Below are 21,845 nucleotides of genomic sequence, written 5' to 3'. Positions count from 1 at the left end.
CTAACAATGAACCTTTGAAAACATACCTTGATTATTTATGTGTAACAATTGATTATAATCTCGACTTGAAGAACATCAAAAGTGAAAGACGGAGGTTCATGGTTCTGTTTTTATGCTTTAGGTTTAGACTGAATTTGGTATCTATGAAAAAAGAAATCACCAGTGAAATTTTTGTTAATTCTCGGTTTGTGAAATATAGATGTGTTTGTAAAAGGAAGATACCAATTTTACCATAAAACAGGATGTTCTACTATTCTATTCGGTGTAGGTAATTTCTCCTTTGAATTATACTTAATTAGTAGTTAACAGGGGCTCACAATACACTAATTCTAATGGTGAAGAAAATTTGAATAACCGTCAGAAGGGCTATACAACCAGATTTGTTCTTGCAAGTTATGTTGAGTTTTATATATCATTTCGCTTAAATGGTTGAGTTTTACTCAACCTTATATTATGAAATAGATTTACTTTAATAATAAGGGATAATCCATTTTATAACAATCTGTTAAAATATAAAAGTTAGATAAAACTTTAATATAAATGTCTTCTATTATAATCGTGGACTGTTTTATTTAATGTAATGCTAATAAATTTATCTACGGGAAAATAAATTAGACGAAGGTTTATCCAAAATCATTGTAAGGGTACGATATAAGCATTAAGAAATTTTTTTGAGATAACACCTCAGCAACTTCGTTTTGTAATTAATACAAAATTGATGTTACAATTTTTTAAATGATCATCAAATAATATATAGGGGATAAGGATTTCATTAGTAATATAAATCAAAAATGATTTTATATTATTAAAAAATGATTTACGCTTCAAATGTAATAGAGAAGAACACCATGCATCTAAAGAGACTGAGTTTCAAAAAACAAAAAAAAATAATTTGTATGCATAAAAAATATATACATTAGAGTAAACACAGAAATCAAAACCAATATCTTTTGTTTATTTACAATCATGTTTTTGGTAAATAAATCGAAATAATCATTTTATTTACTTTATATGGTATATAATTAAACTTTATTGATATTGACATAGATATATATATATATATATAATATTTCAAAATTAATTACAAAATTAGTGAAAATATGTACATATATTTTTTAAAAATTAAGATCTTATTTATATATTTTCAAACAGATTTGTTAGATTTTTTTAAAAATACATATTTTTATATCTAAAATAAAAAGATATAAGAATATATTATGATTAAAGTAGTTCAAAGATTCTATGTGTTATTAATAAAATACATTTAATAAAAAATTTAAAGGATTGTCCAAATTTAAAAAAAATCACACACGAAAGAAGTCATTACTTCTATTTTAGTTGAATAGATTCTATGTGTATGTGTTATTAGTTTTAATAAAATACATTTAACAAAAAATTTAAACGATAATCCAAATTAAAAAAATCACACATGAAAAAATTCATGACTTCTATTTTAATAGAATAGATATCTATATTACCGTGTTAACCGTTGTGAATACTCTTAGATCCGGGTTCACATACTAATTTATTTATAGCTTTCTAACACTATAAATCCAGACTAAGAGTTACTAGTTTTCCATCATCAATAGAATCGCTACAAGAGCTTATTTTCACCAGAATTATATAGATTTGGTGTCAAATCATATTTGGATCGTTATTGGCTCTTTGTGGATTTTCCTTGGCTCTTTGATAGAGTTTCGCAAGAGTTTTCTTGGATTTTCACCGAACACAGAGAGAGACTTTTCAGGGCATATACCCCTATCAACTTGAAGTTGCTTGGAACTTCAGAGACATACATTTTCTATGTTAATTGTGCAATTTCATTTCGTTGAGAGAGCTCTAGTGAGATAAATTGTTTAAACCAAAAAGTGTTATGAAGTATGTTCTGGTCAATCACAAGAGCTGATAAGTCCTTCATTACCTGTGCACAGGGCCGGCTTAGATAGGGGGCGAGCGGACCACCCCGGACCCAATCCGTTGTCCCTCTATTTCTTAATACATAAGGGTCTAATTTTTTTTAAAAAATACATGTATTTTTATATTAAAAATAAAAAAGGGATCCAATTTTTTATATGATTTTTTTTTTTATTTCCATAGATTTATTTTTAAAAATACTTCTGGTATTTTGAAAAAAAACATATATCTATCAGATTTTTTTTTTTAAATAATAGTTTAGAATTAATTTTTTTTTTTGCCCTAGAACCTATGACACCATTGAGCCGGTCCTGCCAGTGCAAGGTCATTCACTGACTCCATTACCTGAAACTGTCGTCTGGTTTACAGTTTAAAAACAGAAAAACATGAAACTGTTGTCTGGTTTACAGTTTAAAAACAGAAATATCACCATTAATGTTGAAGCCATTGTTCAAGTTAGAAGTTCCTAAGCTACAAACAAAAAACATTAAAATGGTTACAAAATTTTCATCTGAGAATTTAGAGATGGGACTGTACTATTAATTTACACAAATTGCCTATTAGCTGTATCTACACAAATTCTCAATACAAAAGCCTCTAAGTTATTGTACCAGTTTCTCCATCCCTTTGTTGCTTCACAATTTTTCGATTTAAGAAAACATTAAACCTGCAAAACAGAAGAGGTAGAATCAATACTTGAGGTAAGAGATTCACACAAAGCCAACCGTTGTCCTGAGGTCTTACATTCTGATTTTCATCTACCATTAGTGATTGCTTTAGATTCCAATCCTAGCTTCTAGATGATGATGCTTAAGATTCTGAGCTATGAGAGCATTTTTGAGTGAAGCTTTTAGTATCTGGTCTGGAACTGTCCATGAAATCAAACGTCCACCCGAATCTCCACTCAGCAATTGCTTCAGGTCGGCCGTGAGATGCAGAGCTGTGATCGGTTGCTTATGGCAATCCAACTCCTTGTGTGGAAGCAACTTGTATTCCGGCACAAGATTTGTCCATCCTGTTCTGTTGCTAGCAGATTTGATCTCAGCACCGACCGGATCAGTGCAATGCACCATCTGCCACACTTTAAGCGACCCGCTTTGATGACCAGTCACATACCATTTTGTTTCCAGCCAATCAGAAAACGTTGAGCCTGTTACTGATACTATAAAATCAGATGGTGACTGTGATGATGTGTTAACCACAGCAAGGCAATCTCCATTGATGCTCCATACCGCGAGTAAAGTTCCAGCAGCAGTTATGATTTCTCCTGATAGGTCATTTATGTAGATTGCGGAAACAGGAACTGGAAACTCAGGGAGCTGCCTCACAAAATTATATGAGCTGAGATCCCATATGATAACTGTACAATCATCTGAACCGCTCACAATCATCATGTAAGGTTGGCTTACACGTAGACAAGTGACTTTGGCTGTGTGTGCACAAAGGGATTTCTCTAACCGTAAACGCCGTGAGCCACGCGGACCATCCTTGCTGACTCTCCACACAGAGAGTAGACCATCGTCTGCTCCAGTGACGACAACGCGCCCATCGTGGCTAACACCAGCACACTCGATCTGGTTGCCTTCGTGGAGATTTTCATGTGTGGATAAGAGCTTGTCCTGATCATAGCTCATGAATCGCAAGCTCCTGTCTGGGAAACCCCATCTTATGTACTTCCTATAGCCTCTCGGTTTCAGGAAACAGTTTGAGGCGGCGACAAGCAACTTGTCATGGAAAGTGATGATCTGGTTTATAGACGATGAGCATTTACGTATATCTCGAGGAACTAGATGCGTCGAGTGTTTCAGAGGATGCAGAGGGATTTTTCTGTCTGTTCTTCTTTTAACATGAGGTTTCTGAAACAGTTGCTTAGGCGTTTGTCCGAAATGATTAATCTGCGCTAGTATCGATGCTTTCATGGCAGGATCCGTAACTGCATCTACATCCACATTCCCCTCATAGGTATAGTGATAGAAAACATTCACTGCTTTTTCTGCAGCCTGAAAATAATGAGAACATGTAAGATTCAATATTTCACGAAGCAAATGATCCAGAAGGAGAACATGTAATGTACCTTTCCTCGCTGTTTGTACCCAAAGATGAGATCTATCCAATGATGCAGATTCTCTGAAACATAATCAGACTCCAACGCTTCTCTGTGCTTGCGGATGAATTCACGAACACTCCCTCTAGCCCAAGGAGGTAAAAAGACATTACCCACCTGAAATTTAACAAGGAACTTGCTCACGAACGGAGAAGCTAAAAGGTACATATACAAGCACCATTAGAACTACTTAACCTTACCTTTTCTCCCGACTGTTTTTCACCAAAATCAAGGTTAAATCTATTTTCTAAGAATTCGGGCATGTAGAAGAACTCAGGAATTAGTTCTTTCACATCTGATGTATTTCCTTTCCCAGATGCACTTAGCCAAGTCTCTTTAATACTATTGAAAAGTCTATCAGCATGATCAAAATGACCACCCTGGAGCTTCTGGTTTTCAGCACTGAACGGTGGGAGGCGAATGAGGTAATAGAGAACAATGCCTGCACTTGAATAGTGAGAACCATAATGAAACTTTGGCACCTCTGGATCATCCCAGCTGTCATATCTGAAATGAGAAAGTAAAAAGGAAAAAATATAATCCAGTTATGACTTGATGAAGACACAATCAATCATAAGTACCATTAGACAAAGATTAAGAGGCACATCACAAACCGTTTCCTAAATTCTTCTTCTCCTTCAGGCGTCTGGCAACCCATTGGTTTGTCAAACTTCCGGAAACACATTGGATCTGACAAATCAAGACTCTCGCTATCATAATCCGCTAGAATCCATGGAAATACCGGATACTGTGTGAGATCACTGTATCCACGTCCGGCTAGGGTGTTGAGATGCATTAGGTATTGAAAATTGCTGATCTCTCCACTTTGCCATCTTTTGGTGAAAGACTTTGCCATTAACTTGAAAAGACGACTACCCTCTTTACTTTCCTGTTTCCCTGATCCTGATATGGTTGTATCCAGCCTGCAATAAAGAAAAAAATGGCAAACATAATAAACAAGCAGCTTCAAGATTTTGGAGGGCCTTGTGGAGAAGTAAGCTGCATAGTGCTCAGTTCTTGATTGAGAAAAAAAAAAGAGATGACATACATGCGGTTCCTTGGAAGATTCATGGCAATCAGGTTTCTAAAGACTTCTTCCCTCTCTTTCTTGTGGAACACAAGGAGATCAGTACATCCATCCATGCTAAATAACTCAACAGCAACTGGACGCAGCTCGTAATCACGTTTCAAAATTTCATGAATACTATCCAACTTCCACCTACGCCAAGGATGTGGCAAGTTACCGGTCACACGCACTTTTTCCTTCCCCCAAGCCCCACCGCCATATGCCCATGCTCTTGCCCCTACAGCTCCGGTTTTCATATTTGTACTCCATAGTGGGCTAGACTTGGACTGGAACTCCAAGCCTTCGGTGACATTTTTTTTCACACCCAACGCCTGATCGATAACGGATAATTCGTCTTCACATTCCTTCTCACAGATACAGCTATGATCGTCAATGTAAAAATTCTCTATAACATATAGGCATAGTTCCCCTATCAGGAAAATCCCATCATGTTTGTCTAAACCAACAACTCTCTCACAATTGTATCGGAACCTAATCTTTTCAAGATGTTCCAGATATGGTCTGATCAAATACTCACCATCGTCGTTCAGTTCCTTCTCTGATTCTTCCTCCACATCTCTTGTTTCATCCATATTACCAGAAGATGACCCTCTTGGAGATCCAGTCTCTGATTTTTCATCTGTATTTTCGCTGATTAGAACAGATATTGTACCACTAGACTTGGCACTAAAATCAAGAGCGTTATGAAGACTCGTTTCACTTGAACTACTGCCTCCATCGTTATCCCATCCATTTCTAGCAGAAGGAATATCCTTAAGAGCATCAGCTTCTTCGAAAAAGGACTCGCTATAAAGTTCACTTAGCAGGAAATCTGGCTCACAATCCTTATCAAAAATAACTATGCCATCTTCGTTTTTCGGTTTGGGTAGTTCAATTTCTTCAAGTTCCAACTTCCCTTCTAGTAACTTACGGATGCTATCAACTTTCAGGCTACATCGTTCAAGCTTTTTCCGCATTCTGTATGGACCTTCGATAGGACAGAGTTGCCATTCAAGATCTCCAGATCCTTGGGAAACACGCAGTGGGAATATACCACGCTCGTGTATAAGCTGTTGGAGATGATTTTGCCACTCACTCTCGGCATGAAGTATCGAACCATATTTGTTTTGCCGGACAATTCTAAGCTCAGTGGACATTGTATCCCGCACTATGTCAAGTGCATGTCTTCGCTCATTTAACTGCTCCCAGCGTTTCACGTCTAACTTAGAAATATCTCGTGACTTTCTTCCCATCTCTCTCGTACGGCGGCCATCCATGCCTTTCATCCGAACATCAGGAAATTTTGCCGAGCCAGCTATGTACTGAGTCCACATAACCGCAGCACCATGATCCAATACTTTCTTTACAGTTTCTTCTGAGCTCTCAAGCCACTTAGAAAATTCTGGAAGATTTCCAGTCAGCAATCTATCAAAACCTCCGTGTAGTACATCGAGGGTTTGTCCTCGATGTGGTTTTCTGACAAGCAAATCCTCAGAAGCAGACCTTCGGTGAACCAGCATATGTTTGACAATATTAGATGCCATGTTTTGCACATTCTTCCTCTGGTCATGGAGCAGAGAGATTAAATTCACACACAGACAGCAATTCAAATCTGTGTCAAGATTGCTTGGGCATAATATGATATTCTTGTTTGCAACCAACAGCTGAAGAACTGTTGAGATATCAATTCCAGATTCCTCATCTGAGGGTTGCCTCTTGTTAGATTCAACAAGCAAGCCCAGACGTGAAAGCAGGTTCTTCTCTCCAATAGTTGTCAAGAACGATGGTAGGAAGCAATACAGTATTGCTCTATTTGTGTTCTTCAGGATTGAGTGAACATATGCATCTAGTTGCTTGGTTGCTCTTCCAATGGATAACAGACCTTTTCCTGAAGAAGTGAATTCTTCAACCCTACCATCTTTGTTAGCTAATTGCAGGATTGATAACAAGAACTCGAGGGTTCTAAGGACTCCAGTTGGTAGAGGAAAAGCGCCCATATAGACACGATCCACAATCATCCAGCAAAATGCATCCAAGTTTGCAGACCATTTTCTTTTGTCTAGTTTTTTGTCATCCTCTTCATCATCACGCACGAGACGCCTCTCAAGATAGTTCATGACTCTGCTAAGGCATAAGCCTTGGAATACTAGAACACATTCAGGATCCACATATAAAGGAACCATTTCTAAAATGCTTTCCAAAGTCTGTACTGCTTTCATCTGCTCAGTCATTAAGTCGGCACATATCTCCGCCATAAAATCCAGCACCGCACTTGCTCCAGCGGAACACGGCCCACCACCGTACCCAGATTCATCAGTTTCGAGGAGAAGTTTTGGGCTAATTTTAAACAATGTATGGGCAGCAGATAAACCTTGTGAACCTGACTTGTGATCTGAAGATGCATCAAACTCACTAACTGAGATATGCGATGGAAGCGGAGATGTTGAAGAAGTGAATGGGCCTTTGCGACTTGATTTTTCAGATACAACGGGAGACTCTAACATCGAGAAGGATTCAGAACTCTGAGAATCTGTTGGCTGAATTTTACTTGATTTACCTTTACAGTCTCGAAATTCCAGTTCACTGGAAGCTGATACAGGGCTAACACGATCACCATCCAGTTTCTTAACATACTCACGATCTTGAAATGATTTTGCTGAAGCCCCTGACGGTGTTGTAAGAATCTTCTCCACCTTATCAGCAACCACATAATCTGAAGGTAAAGGCATGCCTTCAGAACTCACACTGACCTGCTCTTGAGGGTAGCTTCCAGCACTGATGGAGGTTTTTGTGGATTGGTCCAGGTCTTGAGGCAAGTTAGAGAAAACGCCTTGTGCGCTGCTATCATCCCCACCACTTAGACACTGCTCCTCTGTTTTTATTGAAAGCTGTTTGGCCATCTTCACAGCATGAGCAGCCCTACAACACAGCCCAACTTTTGGTCAAAATTTGCAAAATTCTTTCAGGTCATATACTAACTACAACACCAAAAAGAAAAATCCTGTATCTGTTGTATCTATGTCATAAATCGGGATGGAGAAACATAATTTGAATCCGGAATAAAAAATGTGTGTAAACATCTACGTTAACTACATGGTACTTAATAGGCACGTGATGCAAACCTGACACATGAAAAGTAAAGATCAGCACAATGTTGGAGAAATTCTGCGCTTCTGCAAACAGCTGAAAATGGAGGGCACATCTTTGCAAGATCAACCATGAAACGGATAATAGATGTCGCAGTAGCAGGAGCTGATGCTTCGCCACCCATCAACCGTGCCGCGTATGTTTTATGCATTAAAGCATCTCCTTGAAGCTCCCCTGTCATATCGACATTTCCCTCGACAAGCTTAGCTACAAAGCTAGCGCTCGCCTGGGAAAGGTTCCCAGAGTGGTGGGCAATCATTGATTGCATGATCAATCTGTCAAAAGTAGATTTAGCCATGGCAACCACTGAATCCAACAGATCTAAAAACTTCAACTCTACACGGCTTCCATCATTCGGCACTAGTGCATGGAAGTCCAACATCCGGACCTCAGGTAGTCTTGGATAAACAGGTTTCCCAAATATCAAGCAGAACAAAATGTAATATATGTCTGGGGAATCATAAAAGCTTTGAAGTACCCGTGTTAGCCCCTGATAACCTCCATTTGTAACAAACTTAAGAGAAAAGCTTGGGGAAGAAGTGAGACAAACACCGAGTAGAGTCATGATCCATCTCATACTAGTAGGATGCACAGCTTCATCGAGGAAGTACGTTATTAATTTTGATGAGACCATCTTATGCCACTGCTCCAACAGTTCTTCTGCTTTTATGGTTACCTGGAGATCAATAAGCATTTCCAAAAGCAAGTTTCTCACAATTACATGCTTTCCCATTGACTCTCGCCTTGGTGAGTTTCGAGACTTTATTTCGGGTGGATTAAATGTCATAATCACAAACCTAACCACATTTTCAAGCTCAGAAGTAAGGAATCTATCTTCTAAGATGCATCCAAGAAGAACAACTATTTTTTCTAGGACAAGAACTTCCACATCCCCTCGTTGAAGTGTTACTAACAACTGTTCTACCAGGTTGATTCGGCGCAAGATTGTAAGATTGTGACTCCTGTACCGAAGCATTGAGACCAGATTCTCCAGAAAACCAAGTAAGGCGATCTGGATGGAAACAGGGGCTGTCACCCAGAGAGTCCAGTCCAGGAGGACATTTTCCACCATGTCTGCATTAGATAAGACGATGCAGTTTGAAGTTTCAACAGGAATATCTCCAATTTCTAGCTCAGATAACTGACTAAAAGAATCTTTGGGCCCTGAAAAATCATCCATATATCCATGAGATCCAACTGAAGAAGTTTCATATTGAAACTTTGACAGACTAATATCCTCATAGTTGTTTTCAGGTACATTCTTCGTAGGTGACATGCTAATGGTACTCTGTCCCCTCTCCAACTTCTTTGGCTCTGAAAAGAACGCTTCGCATGCAGAAATCTGGAAAAATATCTCCAAACATTGCATGTCAAAAAGCGCCATCTTGGGACGTAAAAACAGAGCTAGTAAATGATAGCCCTTGTATGTTTCCATATCCTTCACATTCTGTGAATTCTGCTGAAGGGCACAGGCAAGCAATGAAAGAGCCATATGTAACATATCTCTAGATTCGGCAGCCTCAACAAGTGCAATTACAACAGCCATTCCTCCCACATGGCGGATAGTGTTGCCAATCACATTTTGTCTGCAGATACTTGCATTTCCCACCAGGCGCCCAAAACGAGGTATTCCTATATAATTGAGAAACGTAGAATGAAACACAACTGAGACTAAAACGGAAAAATGTAAAATATAAACTACAGTTATATGGGATCATTGTATACCTCCAATAGGAGAAGCAGCAGCGGACAATGGGTCAACCAGATTGAGGAGGATAAAATTTCCAGCCGCGTGCATGAACTCTGAGCATGTTCCATCAAATGAAAAAATAAGTTTCTTACCAGCTAACTGATAGGAAAGATTTCCTAACCTCTCGAGATCCCATACAATCCCACTACCATCTGCCTTGGAATCCCCTTGTCTGTTACTTTCCTCAAATTTTTGGCTATTGGACGATGACAACATGTCAGTGACTAACGAGTCAAGGATAGCCATGCTGCCCCCACCACAAGCCTGATTAGGCATGAAACGTAAGAGATATGCATCCTGAAAGAGACCTTTATACCCTCTACCGAGAATATACATGAAACCAATGCAGCCTGATGAAAGCACCTCCTCGAAAAGATAGCATGAGCGTATTTTCCACGTCAAATCGCTTACCCTGGCACAAGTAGCTGGAGTTCCAATTGTTACTTGCAATGATTTTCCAACAGGTGAAGGAGAATAACCCAATTTACCCATGTGCCTTAGTTTTCCGTCAATGTAAACATATGCGATGCTAGCTTGGAAGAGTCCGGCAAGAGCATTAGGCTTACTATGAACAACAGCAAGTTGATGCCACTTGCCCTCCTCAATTTCTAATCCAGAAAATGACAAAGAATTTGAACTGCTAGTGGCAAGGGTCAGAATATCATCCTCTTGAAAATAAAGTTCCGCATAGAATGGACTTTCGTTACTTGCACCGATAGAAAATATCCGGAAAACATTTTGTTCACTTTGCTGCCCACTCAAAACCTGCGTCTTTGATGAACCACCAGCTTCATACTCTCCTGCTGCTTTTCCTTGGGTTGCAAAAAAATTACGAGACTGGAACCAACAAACAAATGAATAACCAGCAGCAGGAGGCCAAGATCTTTCTCCCAGGGACACCTGAACAGAAGCATGCCCAGTTTTTTTCATGTCCATCTCTACAAAAGGAGCCAGCGAAACATGTTCCAATCCTGTGTCTTCCATGAGAATTAGCTTTTCCATCATACCAACTATCGCCTGACCTGAATTCTTAACCCTCATTTGCAGACCATATCTACAAAGCATTTTGAGCTCAGAAGGGGACAATCTGCACCAGAATAACACCGTATTTTGAATAAGATCAGCCTCGAAACAAATCTGGTCACATTAAGACTATGTATTAGATTTTAGCTATGTTAACTACCTATACGCCCCAAGAACTTCAACAATCTTTAAAACATGAGAAAGAAATGGAGATGAACCCGGAAGAAATGGGTGGATAATCTCCAGTAGAAGTTCCACGCAACCTGCTCAATAATAATTCATATCACAGGTAAAGACGACAAGAGTGCACAACAAGATTTAAAAGTTGACTTAGCTAATTACAATATAAGCCCAAGGAACTCTAAGACATAAGACCTTACCAGCTGACGTGAGATTTTCCTGGTTGAATGGGGTGGCACGTGCAAGCCTTTCCAGAAGATTCAGAAATTCCAACTGGATTTTTGGACTAAAAAACAACAGTGAACGGATCAGAACTCTGATAGCACCTGCATTATATATCCTCTGCTTGTCAGGACTAAATTGCCCAGATGGGGTTTTTACAAGAAAGCTAGCTTTTTCACTTTCTGCCATCTCAGCTGAGGCCATAGATTCTGATGTCAAAAAAGGTGGAAGCAAAACTTCAAGTGCAAGTTCTAACAACAGTTGTATCACCTGTCTTTCCAGATCAACACACATCAAACCTGACTCCACGAAAATATCATAAAATGTCTGAGATATAATGACATTGTGCAGTTTCATCCTATTCACAGCATTCTCACACACTGCAGATGTCATGAGGCGCAATACATGTTTGAACAATTTGATGTGAACCATCAAATGAGACTCATCCCTGCATGCTTCTTCCGGGGACGTGTGAAGGGTGGTCAGTAGAAGAGAGAAACCAGTGGATTCACCAAACACTCTTTGAGCAGAGCCATTAACCGCAAGAATACGCCACAGAGAACCCATGGTATCACATATGGCTTCGTGATGAAGCTTGTATTGATGCCCAGAGATTCCAGTGACCACTCCACTCTTCAACACGTCGATAACAGCATGTAACTCTTCATGATGGACCTGATTGGATGGTAAGATACGAGTTACTCTTTACAAGACACCAGAGGATTTCTGATACCGAAACAACAGAAACCTCACTAGTGGCGGCATAATCTAAAGAATAAAACACCTAGCCAAACTAATATAACTCATTTGATTAATTCATCAGATAAACGGTAAAACAGGAATAATCAAGATACATTTTACTGTAATGTAAACTTACCTGATTAGCGTCTTCCGTGATTAAGCATGACAAAATTCTCAAAACGCCAGTACGATGGTCATCAGAGATCAACAATGGAAGAATAACGGCCACACCATTGGCAGAACGAAAAGCTTCCTGATTAGCTTCAGATTTCTTTAGTAAAGAGACCATACACTCCCAACCAACCGTTATAGTGCTTTCAACTTCAAAGATAGGTAACATTCCTGAACCAGATTCTATTAGCTTTGGTGATGAAATGATGGCATCCTTATTATCTAGGTGTTGTTTGAAGCTAGGCGAACTAGGTAACCGATTCAAATGATTGGAAACACCACTATACAGATCTGGACCCATGAGAAGCTTGTGCTGCCTCAGCTCATCTTGTAAGACTTCCAAAACACCAACTTCACATAGGACTTTCTTGTACTGCACATCAAAAGATGTCAGCTTTACAAAGAACGAAAGTATGGTATGTTTCAACTCGGAATTGATTGGCTGTTGAAGCAAGAAACAAAGTGACAACAGCTCTTGCTCTGGAACACAATTTACAACTGTGACAGCATATTCAAGAATTTTGAGGATTATCTCTTGCAGTGAGGAAGGAAATTCACCCATGTTCAGCACGAGAAGTGGAACAGTCCTTAATTCTTGGCACATTTTATAGTTTTCCATATGGCTTGAGAATATCTTAAACATTCGGTTCAACACTTCAGCCTGAAGATCCTTGTTTTCTGCTTTAAGAAAGATGTCTTGCAACATTTGGACAGCTTCAAGGTCTTTTACTTTACCACTTCCTTGTTCCCATGTTTCATCATACCCAGTGGGGTTTGTTTGAGGCAGTAGTGAGGTACTTCCTCCAGATAACTCAATGGGACCAGTCTGCGCCAAGGTGACAAGAACATCAAGCAATCTTGATAGTGAAGGGGAGAAACTTTGTGATCCAAACTCATCATTTTGCCTACTATTCACTGAATGGGGTGACTGTAGTTCAGAGTCATCCAACCCACTATTTTGGTGTTGAGATAAATGACTGGAGGCAGAAACCATATTTTTCGGCATGGAAGATAGAACCAGGGCAAACTGTACAAGAAAATGGTAACCGTGTGCATTTCGTATGTCCTCCTTTAGCCTGACCCCACCATTTTCTACATATTCAAATTTGAAAAAGATCAGCAACCATACTCAGAGCCGTTATACAAAATCCACAAGCAAGAAGATGACTGCCTAATGTTTATACTATCCAGCTACATTTTCCACAGGCATTGACATATTTTGAGTTCTTGTGTATTTCTCTAAGCCAAATTACCAGGTCTGTACGATAGTTCCACACATTCAAGTAACAAATCCACAATGCCCATTGTATAGGCTGAGTCCCCACAATCTGGATCAAAATCTTTGATAGCCATTAGGAGAGCCTTTACCTGCAGGAGAATTTAGCCAAAGAATTACTTCCGAAGACGTAAAATAGAGCAAGCAAAATTAAAATCAGGAAAGCAACGTTTCATACGCCCACTTTTTCACACTAAACAGAATCCAAAAAGTGGTACTTAGTTACAAGATCTACCAGTGACACTTTTTACTGATCTCCTTCATCTTAAGTTCACAGAAAAAACAAGGACACGCATTCATATAAACACCTTAATTTAAGAAAAGGAATATTGTGGAATGGTAAAATAACTATAAGCACACAAAAGAGACCTTCTTAAATACCAGACTGCAGATATATACGGCACTGCCAAGATTGCAAACTAAAGTATATGCACAAAACCAATACTTATCATTAGTTTGAGTCTCAGGCTCTACTAGTAAAATTCACTAAATTCTCCTGATAACCAAATTTCTTATCACAGAGACCTCAGATAGTTTGAAGATAAGCTCGATATGATTGGCCTATGTTCAGGGTCACATCTTACGATACATGATACAAGAACCGGTATACCACATAGAGGCTATCTACAGAATCCACTGGCATACCAGATAGTGTTTGCGTATGTAGCTTGCTGTGCTCCCATTATCATTGACAAGAAGCTGCCCAAGAATCTGAACGAGACACCAAAGGGAATCAATAATGAAACTTTCAGCATCACAACATCCGCTCAAGTTTCAAAGATCATACTAAAGTGCAGTTCGCAGCTGTTTCAGCTTCAAAACACATTGCCCAATTTTTAGAACAGGGGAGCAACAAATTACCTGCATTGCATGTCTTTGAAGCTGTATGTTACGGGATGAAACTAGTCCTTCTTTGTATTGAGAGAAAGCCACAACGGAACCATTGGCAACCATTTTGAAAAGCAACCGAAGGGAGTCATCTTCAATCAAACTCTGTGCAGCATAAGGATGGCTTGCCAGTGCTTTCATGATATGGATAACGCTTTCCTCCACCTGCAAGAATGAGGATGCGTTAAAAGTCTCAAAGATAAGGCATTGCAGAGTAAACACTTTGGCCAGTACCAAGGATGAAACACTTATAATGTAGAAAATATGTCAGATTTGTATTGAAAACCATTGAAATAGAACCTCAAGTGACTAGCTTAAAGAGTACTACATCTGCCATATTTACCTTTTCTTCCAAACTAACAGATTTTTCACCTTCACTGGCTACACTATATGTCAGAAGCGCGTTGAGCGTGTGTATAAGACAACCCAATATCCCAGAATCCAGTAGAGATTGTTTGTCAATGTTCTAAAAAGAAAACACATGAAAGGTTGAGTATATAAACCAATACAGTCTATAGCATTCAAACCATAAAAGAGTCAGCACCCTAAAATATTTCCCACGTCCTCCAAAATTGGTGAGGGTAACTACCAGTTAGCTATCAAATATTGAAACTCGAGTAGTTTTTTTTTTTTTTTGGTAAACAACTAAAACTTAAAACTCATAGTTAAGTGTTGTCAATCATTCGGTCAAGAGAAGGAAGACAAGTAAAAGTAAAAAAGGGTACCCCAGATACAAGGACTTCAACAGCAGTTAAAAGGTTTTCACCGTGACTTACACCTTCCTGCAGGAAAAAAAAAACAAAATCATGGATTAAAATAGAAGAGAAGGTAACATGTCCTGATTCACTAATACTCACAAGGAGAGGCAAACCTCGGTGACTTGAGAAAAAAACTTAATAACTTTCTCTACATCCAATGACCTTGTCTTGCTGCTAATCTTTAACTTCTCAATATCTGTCACAAATGCTCTCCCAATGACAAAGGAGAATACATGTATTTCTACTAACCTGCAATTGAAATAAAATTCTCGATATGTGACGTATAAAATCCCTTAATAGTGAAGACTCAGGGACATTTATCTCCTAGTTCAATATGAATCCATAGAGATAGAAAAGGGGAGGGTGGCTTACATGGTAACTAAATGATCTATGTTGGCATGCTGCTTCGCTATGGTACAAAACGTATTCACAGTCATAGTCAAGGCTGCTTCTTTCTCCTGGTGTGACAATATATAAATTAAATGATTATCATCAATGAACAAATGATAAAAGCACGAACCTGTTCGGAGGTGGAGGAAGAGAACTCTTCCCAGTATCTCCTAAACTCCAGCTCCAAGTTATATCTCTCTCGGCTATTAAATTAAACAAGTGACTCATTGATTGACTGCTTATGCCAACATTAATCAATTCATTGCCTACCTTGTGGGAGATAATAAAGTGAGGTCACGTTGAGGAGACGCGGCGTAGCTCGAGGACGAGGAAGGCGAGGGTGGAGACGACGGCGGAGGGATGAGGTCACGGGAAGCGTCTCCGGCGGTTGTGCCGTCAGCTAATCCGACCTTATCCTTGAAGTCCTTGAGCAATGTTCCCCAGTTCATCGTTCCACCGTTTCAAGACGACGTTGCTCAGAACCGATTCTTCGATCTGATACCCCCAATTGCGATTATCGATTCGAACAACAATAACAACGCTTCGAATTTGATTTATCCTTTAATCTCATAATTAAGGAAACAGATCTTGAGAGGTGACACGAAAAATGGAGATTTTATTTTTGAATAATTTTAACGAGGAACAAAAGAAAAAACTATTTCATTGGTGGATTAAGATTAAGAACATTTTTTTTTCTGCAATTTGGGTGTGTGATATGTTTCTGCAGCTGTTTCTCATCGTCTTCATTTCTCCGCGCCTTGTTTCTCGCTTCAAAACAAAGTCAAAGTCTTCTCACTTTCTCTCCCTCACTCACGCTATTTTCTTTATTTTCATTTCCCTAAAAATAGATAATGTTCTTTTCTGTCAATTTAAGATTCCGTGACAAGAACAAAAAAAAAAGACAAGGAAAACAGTCAAACACCGTTTATTTTCCTTTTTGGGAGCATTTTTAATAGGAATAACTTCTTACATGAGCATTTTTAATAGGAATAACTTCTTAATTGGATGAATCTTCTAAATTTTTAAAAATTTACACAAAAATCTTTAAAATATCTAACTTGAGAAAATATTGTATGCATTTTTCAAAAAACTCATTTAATTAAAATATTAATAATTTTCTATATATTTTAAATATTTTTATTAGAAATGCTCATCTATGTATCTTTTAGTCTTTTTCTATATATCTTCTCTTTTTCTAATTTTTATTATTTTAGATGTGAGAGGTTTTAAGCAAAAAAATAACTTAACAGATTATACTAAAATATAACTCAAGTTTTTTTTGTTTATTGAAGTTAAAATGTTATTGAAACCCATATCAACACATATTATATCAATAACTAAATTATTTTTCAATATCCATTCAAAACTTGTATAGAATTTTAAAAATATAATTGAGTACTGGTAACTGTCGAAAGACATATTTACTGTATCATTTTCAACTTCATAAATGTTTGAGACCGTAATTTAAAGTTTTGAACTTAAGATTATGTCATCTAGATAGTCCAATATGCCATAGAAATTTATTATATTATAATCACTAATATTACTTTAATTTTGTCTATATATTTTTAGAAATAGGTTCTTTAATTTTCATAGAATTATAAACTAAAAGAATTTTCTCTATAAAATTAATAAATATTATTTTATTAATTAACAAATTTTCTATAAATTAATCAATTGTTGAATTTTCAACATTATTAAATTTATAAATATTTACAAAAGATTATACATTATACGGAGAGATACCATTGCTAAAAAAAAACTACTTGTATTTTTGACAAATGTGGCTTATGAGTTAAATAATAGGAGTCAAATTATGATAAATTGGCATCGATTTTGTAAAGCTAAATCCGATGTTTTTACTTTTACTTTTCTGTCTATCACATTGTTTGTACTTTTGTTTTCACATTTTTAGGCCACAGAAATTTGAAGTTTAAGATGATAGGTTGAAAATATAATACCGATTTTAAGGAAAACAATAACAAAAATAAATAAAGAGTAACGAGAGAATATAAGTTTACAACTATGAATACAAATTTGTTCACACTTTACCATCATCTCAAGCTTTCTTGACACTCAAGGTTCATGGCTATTAACACGGCTATGAAGCTCGAGCATCTCTTGATGGTTAGGATCAACCGAGAGCGCCGCACGACAGTCCCGCAACGCACTACTAACATCACCATTGTGCTCATGGAAAGCCGCCCTTAAGTGAAGTAGATGGAGATCAGCTTTGAAGGCAATAGCTCGTGATAACTCCTCAATCGCCTCTTTCTCCTTCCGACTATCCATCAACACTAACAAACACCAAACACTATCTTCAGCATGACCAAAAAAACAAACAGAGCGTACGAACTGAGTTAAAGACTAACCTGCGGCTCGGTAACGGTAAGGATAAACCCTGAGAGGGTCTAACCGTGTGACCATTTCAAGATCAGATTTGGCTAGCTCACGGTCGCAGTACTCTGATCTTTTCTCGTAAGCTGATGCATTGTTTTGAGCTTTTTCAATAAGTCTGGTCATTTCTTCATAAGCAGCAGCCTTGTCGTTCCTAAGGAAATGGACTCGAGCTAGGCCTTGGTGCGCACGTGTGTGCCTCACTTTCAAAGCGTTTATGTAACAATCTGCAGCTAAGTCTAGCTTCTCACAATCCACATACACACTCCCAAGATTGTTTAGAGCCTAGAAACAAAACAAACAATATAAAGCAACTCTGAATCCGTACTAAGTACAGGACCTGAACATAGGCTAGTGAAGCATTGGCTACCAAAAAATTTAAGAAAAAATTACATATATATATAGGCCTCCAAATTATTTTAAATTTTTTTAATAAATTCTTATTAAATTATCTATATCTTTCAAAATCTTAGGACCAGCCCTGACAAGTGGTGGTGAACGAGGCGTACCTGTCCTTTCCGCAACCTATCAGAAGGGCATTTAAGAGCGTCTTCAAGAAGAGATACAACAGTTGAAGAACTCGATGGATCGAGGCTAGACTCTGCTAAGGCATAAGCTTGGAGAAAGTAGGCTTCGAATGATCTCTTGATTCTTATGGACTCTTTAGCCTTTTGAAGCCCTTCTTCACAGTGACCAGTGTCATATAAGATCCATCCTTCATACACCAGACGTTCGTGGTCACTCGAGGCGTGCTCTCTAGCTAACTGTAAGCTACGCATAGCTGCTTCAGGACATTTCAACCTGGTCAAAAGAACATGAGATGCTCAGTTACCACAAATGTTAGAGAAAATATATTTTAGTTTTTGGATTTAATTCTAAGATTATTTTGATGAATTATCAAAATTAGTTGTACAAAACAAAATAAATTAGACCAATTTGTGGATTTGTACTAACATTATTACTTAATTTAACATATTTAAACTATTTTAAATTGATTTATAATGGTTTAAACTGATTTGAGTAGTATAAAACGGATTTAAGAAAATAATGCATAGACCAGTTTTTAGAATCATGGTTACCACCTTAGGATGAAACTGATTGAGTACTTAGTTTACCTTAGGAGAAGCAAAGATTGCCTGAAGTAGAGAACACCTTTACAAGCATCAGCTTCAAGCATCTGATAGATCACTGAAAGAGAACCAATATCATCAACGTTAGACCATTTCTCATAAAGCTGCATCCAACAATCCGCCGTCGTCCAGCTCTCCACATGCTCATAGACCAGCGTCCTCAGCTGCCTCGCAGCTACTTTCCCATCAAACATTCTGTAGTCCGGACACAAAGTAAGAGCAGCCTGGATATCACGAAGCGCAGCTTCATAGTCATCCATACCGAGGTAAAGACAGAACCTGATCTCCAAGCACTCCAACGCAAGTTTAAACCCCAAGATCCTATTGATCTCCTCGAGCGCAGCCTCAGCGTTTTGTTCAGACATTAACTTGACAGCTCTATACATGTAAGGATAAGTCAAAGTCGGGTCCAGCTCAGTTGCTTTTTCAAGATCCTCGAGTTTCTTATCGCCTTCACAGTATAAAGACCTTTCTTGGTACATCCATCCGAGAGGCGGCGAAACGGAGGAGATCACAGAGGTTAGCTTCTCGTAGCCCCAAAGCTTATGGCCTTGGATGTAACCTATTCTCGCTAATCCAGTTGCTGAATACACATGGCCTAGATTAAACGCGGTTTCGAATGCTTCTTCTGCTTCACGGTACTCTTTCCTCAACAGCCTTGTGCAACCTAAACGATGAAACCCCAACACTCTCTGCCGATCACTCTCCGCAAAGTCAACCACTTTCTCCAAGAAAGACAATGTTCTGTCGGAACGAGGATCTAAACGCATTGAGACTTCGGTTAGACAAGAGTATAAAGAGAATGAAGCTTTCCCTGCCATGGTTGAGACATGAGATCTGTTGACACGAGTCAACGCCTCCACAACACGCTCATCAGTTAAACTTTCAGGCAACTCGTAAAGGAACACTTGCAGACACGACGCAGCTAAGATCGGGGAGCTCTCTTCTAACGCAAAGTCCATTAGCTCAACGGCACATTCCATGGAGGAGACCAGAGAAGCTAGCTCTCTGTCGCAAGCGTCTTTGAGTCTCTCGCAGCAGAACTTGTTAGCAAAGACCAAAACTTCTATTAAAAGATTCTTGGAGACTCCGATTAGAACATTAGCAACGCTGAAGTCTCTTACAACACGCATAGCGGAGGGGGATACATGGTTCTCTGACATGTCTATCTCGTCGAGAAGCGACTCCGTGAAGCTCCCATAGAGCATGGCGTGGAAAGGAGCTGAAAGGCTAGCAATCTTCCTTCTGTCACAAGCTATTCTCTCTTGTTCTATCTTAAACACAACGTTTCTTGAAATAGATCGCTTCACCTTCACGGATGCTGCCTCAGGGGAAGTAACCGGGAGATAAGATGCGATATCCAGCGGCACAAACTCTTCAGAATACTTACCGCAAGAAGAAAGCAACTCGGCGATGACTTCCTCTCCTTGTTTCTCGTACCTTAGCCAAGACCCAAACACAACTTTCTCGTGGACAGTTGTAGCTTCTTGCCAAGCTGATCTAAGGCTTCTCTGTCCGAGTTTGGTCTCTCCAAGACCTCTAAAGACTTGATACTGCAACAGATAGAGACTCGATCTGTCCTGCAAAGAGCAAGACTCAAGTTCTTCATGAATCTGAGCAAGAACTTCTACATAGTCAAGAGGCTTATAGTGAGGCAGTATCTGTGGCTCAGGGACTTTGATGAAGGATTCTCTGCACAGTGGACTACAAAAAGAAAGCAAAAGGTTAACTCCACAGCTTTAAGATAACCAAATGGAAGCAGGAGGAAAGAGAGAGAAACTTACGCAGATGAAGAAGCAGAGGAAGATAGCTTCCCTCTCTCAACTTGAAGCCATGACTGTGGATTCAAGGAATTGAGATGTGATTCTTTACTACAAGAATCAGATGGGTAAAAAGTCCTCATCTGACATAAGAGATGAAACAAATCCCAGATCTCCAGGATAGCCAGAGGATAATCAATACACTACAGCCTTTCTTCTCTATTTCACAGTACACAGCCTAAAGCTAAAAAAAATCTAAACTTTGAATTACAAGATCTTCCACCACCTAAAGCTAAATCATTTCTAAAGCACAAAACTCAATCGAAATCGCCATAGAACAGATACCCATTTAAGTGTAGAGCACAAAGATTACAGCTTTCTCGAGAAAACCCTAATCTTGCAGCAGAATCTTAGTGGCTCCCTCCAGGAGAACTGAAGCAAACCCAGAAAAGTCAAAGAGAAACCCACAAATCTAGGAAGGCTAGGGCATGAGAAAGTGAGAGTCTTTAACCAGTGAGACGAGAGAAGAGAGTTGAGTAAGAGAACCCCCCGGAGTTGCGCGAGTTTCTGCAATTTCGAAATGGCGAAAGAGGAAGGCCTAGAGAGAGAGAGAGAGAGTGGGAGGATTATTTCAAGTTTGAGCTTAAGGAGATCGAAGTGAAAGGGAGTGGGAAATAGATTTCCAAATTCACGCTTTTTCAGTACTCAGAGCTGTTTTGTTTCATTGGTACAAGGGAAAGTTTTTCTTTTTTTTCTCATATCCTTTTTCTCTTTTGGTGAAGATCTCAACACTCAACAGTAACCAGCACTATGGCCTCTGTTCTTTTTTCAAGAGATCTCCACACTAAACAATAACAATTAGTTTTGGTAGTCCTTTAATTTTCCAATTTAGCTTTTAGTGTACCTTAATCTTCTGTTTCTTGTTTAT

At 38.7% G+C, this 21,845-nt stretch overlaps 2 protein-coding genes across 4 annotated transcripts; both read right to left on the bottom strand.

The window, feature by feature from the left end:
- Positions 1-2,301: 2,301 nt before the first annotated feature.
- Positions 2,302-17,311, bottom strand: LOC103858751 (BEACH domain-containing protein A2). 3 transcript variants are annotated; one of them, XM_033286123.1, is made up of 20 exons: positions 15,901-17,311; positions 15,761-15,833; positions 15,613-15,698; positions 15,354-15,489; positions 15,208-15,264; positions 14,826-14,948; positions 14,456-14,647; positions 14,240-14,305; positions 13,572-13,686; positions 12,284-13,410; positions 11,385-12,081; positions 11,165-11,267; positions 9,957-11,068; positions 8,207-9,863; positions 5,067-8,003; positions 4,633-4,941; positions 4,219-4,525; positions 3,989-4,135; positions 2,659-3,914; positions 2,302-2,581 (listed from the first exon to the last, which is right to left on the bottom strand). In XM_033286123.1, the coding sequence occupies exons 1-19, from the start codon at positions 16,077-16,079 to the stop codon at positions 2,691-2,693; spliced, it is 10,647 nt and encodes a 3,548-aa protein (XP_033142014.1). In that variant the 5' UTR covers positions 16,080-17,311; the 3' UTR covers positions 2,302-2,581; positions 2,659-2,690. The 3 variants fall into 3 exon arrangements, with proteins under 3 accessions (XP_033142014.1, XP_033142015.1, XP_033142016.1); XM_033286124.1 differs by lacking the exon at positions 14,826-14,948; XM_033286125.1 differs by lacking the exon at positions 15,761-15,833.
- Positions 17,312-17,555: 244 nt separating this feature from the next.
- Positions 17,556-21,687, bottom strand: LOC103858750 (ETO1-like protein 1). Its single transcript, XM_009136168.3, has 5 exons — positions 20,942-21,687; positions 19,143-20,861; positions 18,537-18,828; positions 18,003-18,312; positions 17,556-17,927 (listed from the first exon to the last, which is right to left on the bottom strand). The coding sequence occupies exons 1-5, from the start codon at positions 21,058-21,060 to the stop codon at positions 17,707-17,709; spliced, it is 2,661 nt and encodes an 886-aa protein (XP_009134416.2). The 5' UTR covers positions 21,061-21,687; the 3' UTR covers positions 17,556-17,706.
- Between the last annotated feature and the right edge of the window lie 158 nt (positions 21,688-21,845).

The sequence above is a fragment of the Brassica rapa genome, chromosome A03 (assembly GCF_000309985.2).
Source record: "Brassica rapa cultivar Chiifu-401-42 chromosome A03, CAAS_Brap_v3.01, whole genome shotgun sequence".
In the NCBI taxonomy this organism is placed as follows: Eukaryota; Viridiplantae; Streptophyta; class Magnoliopsida; order Brassicales; family Brassicaceae; genus Brassica; species Brassica rapa.
The sequence above is the reverse complement of the archived record's forward strand: the minus strand, read 5'-3'. Positions and strand labels throughout refer to the sequence as shown.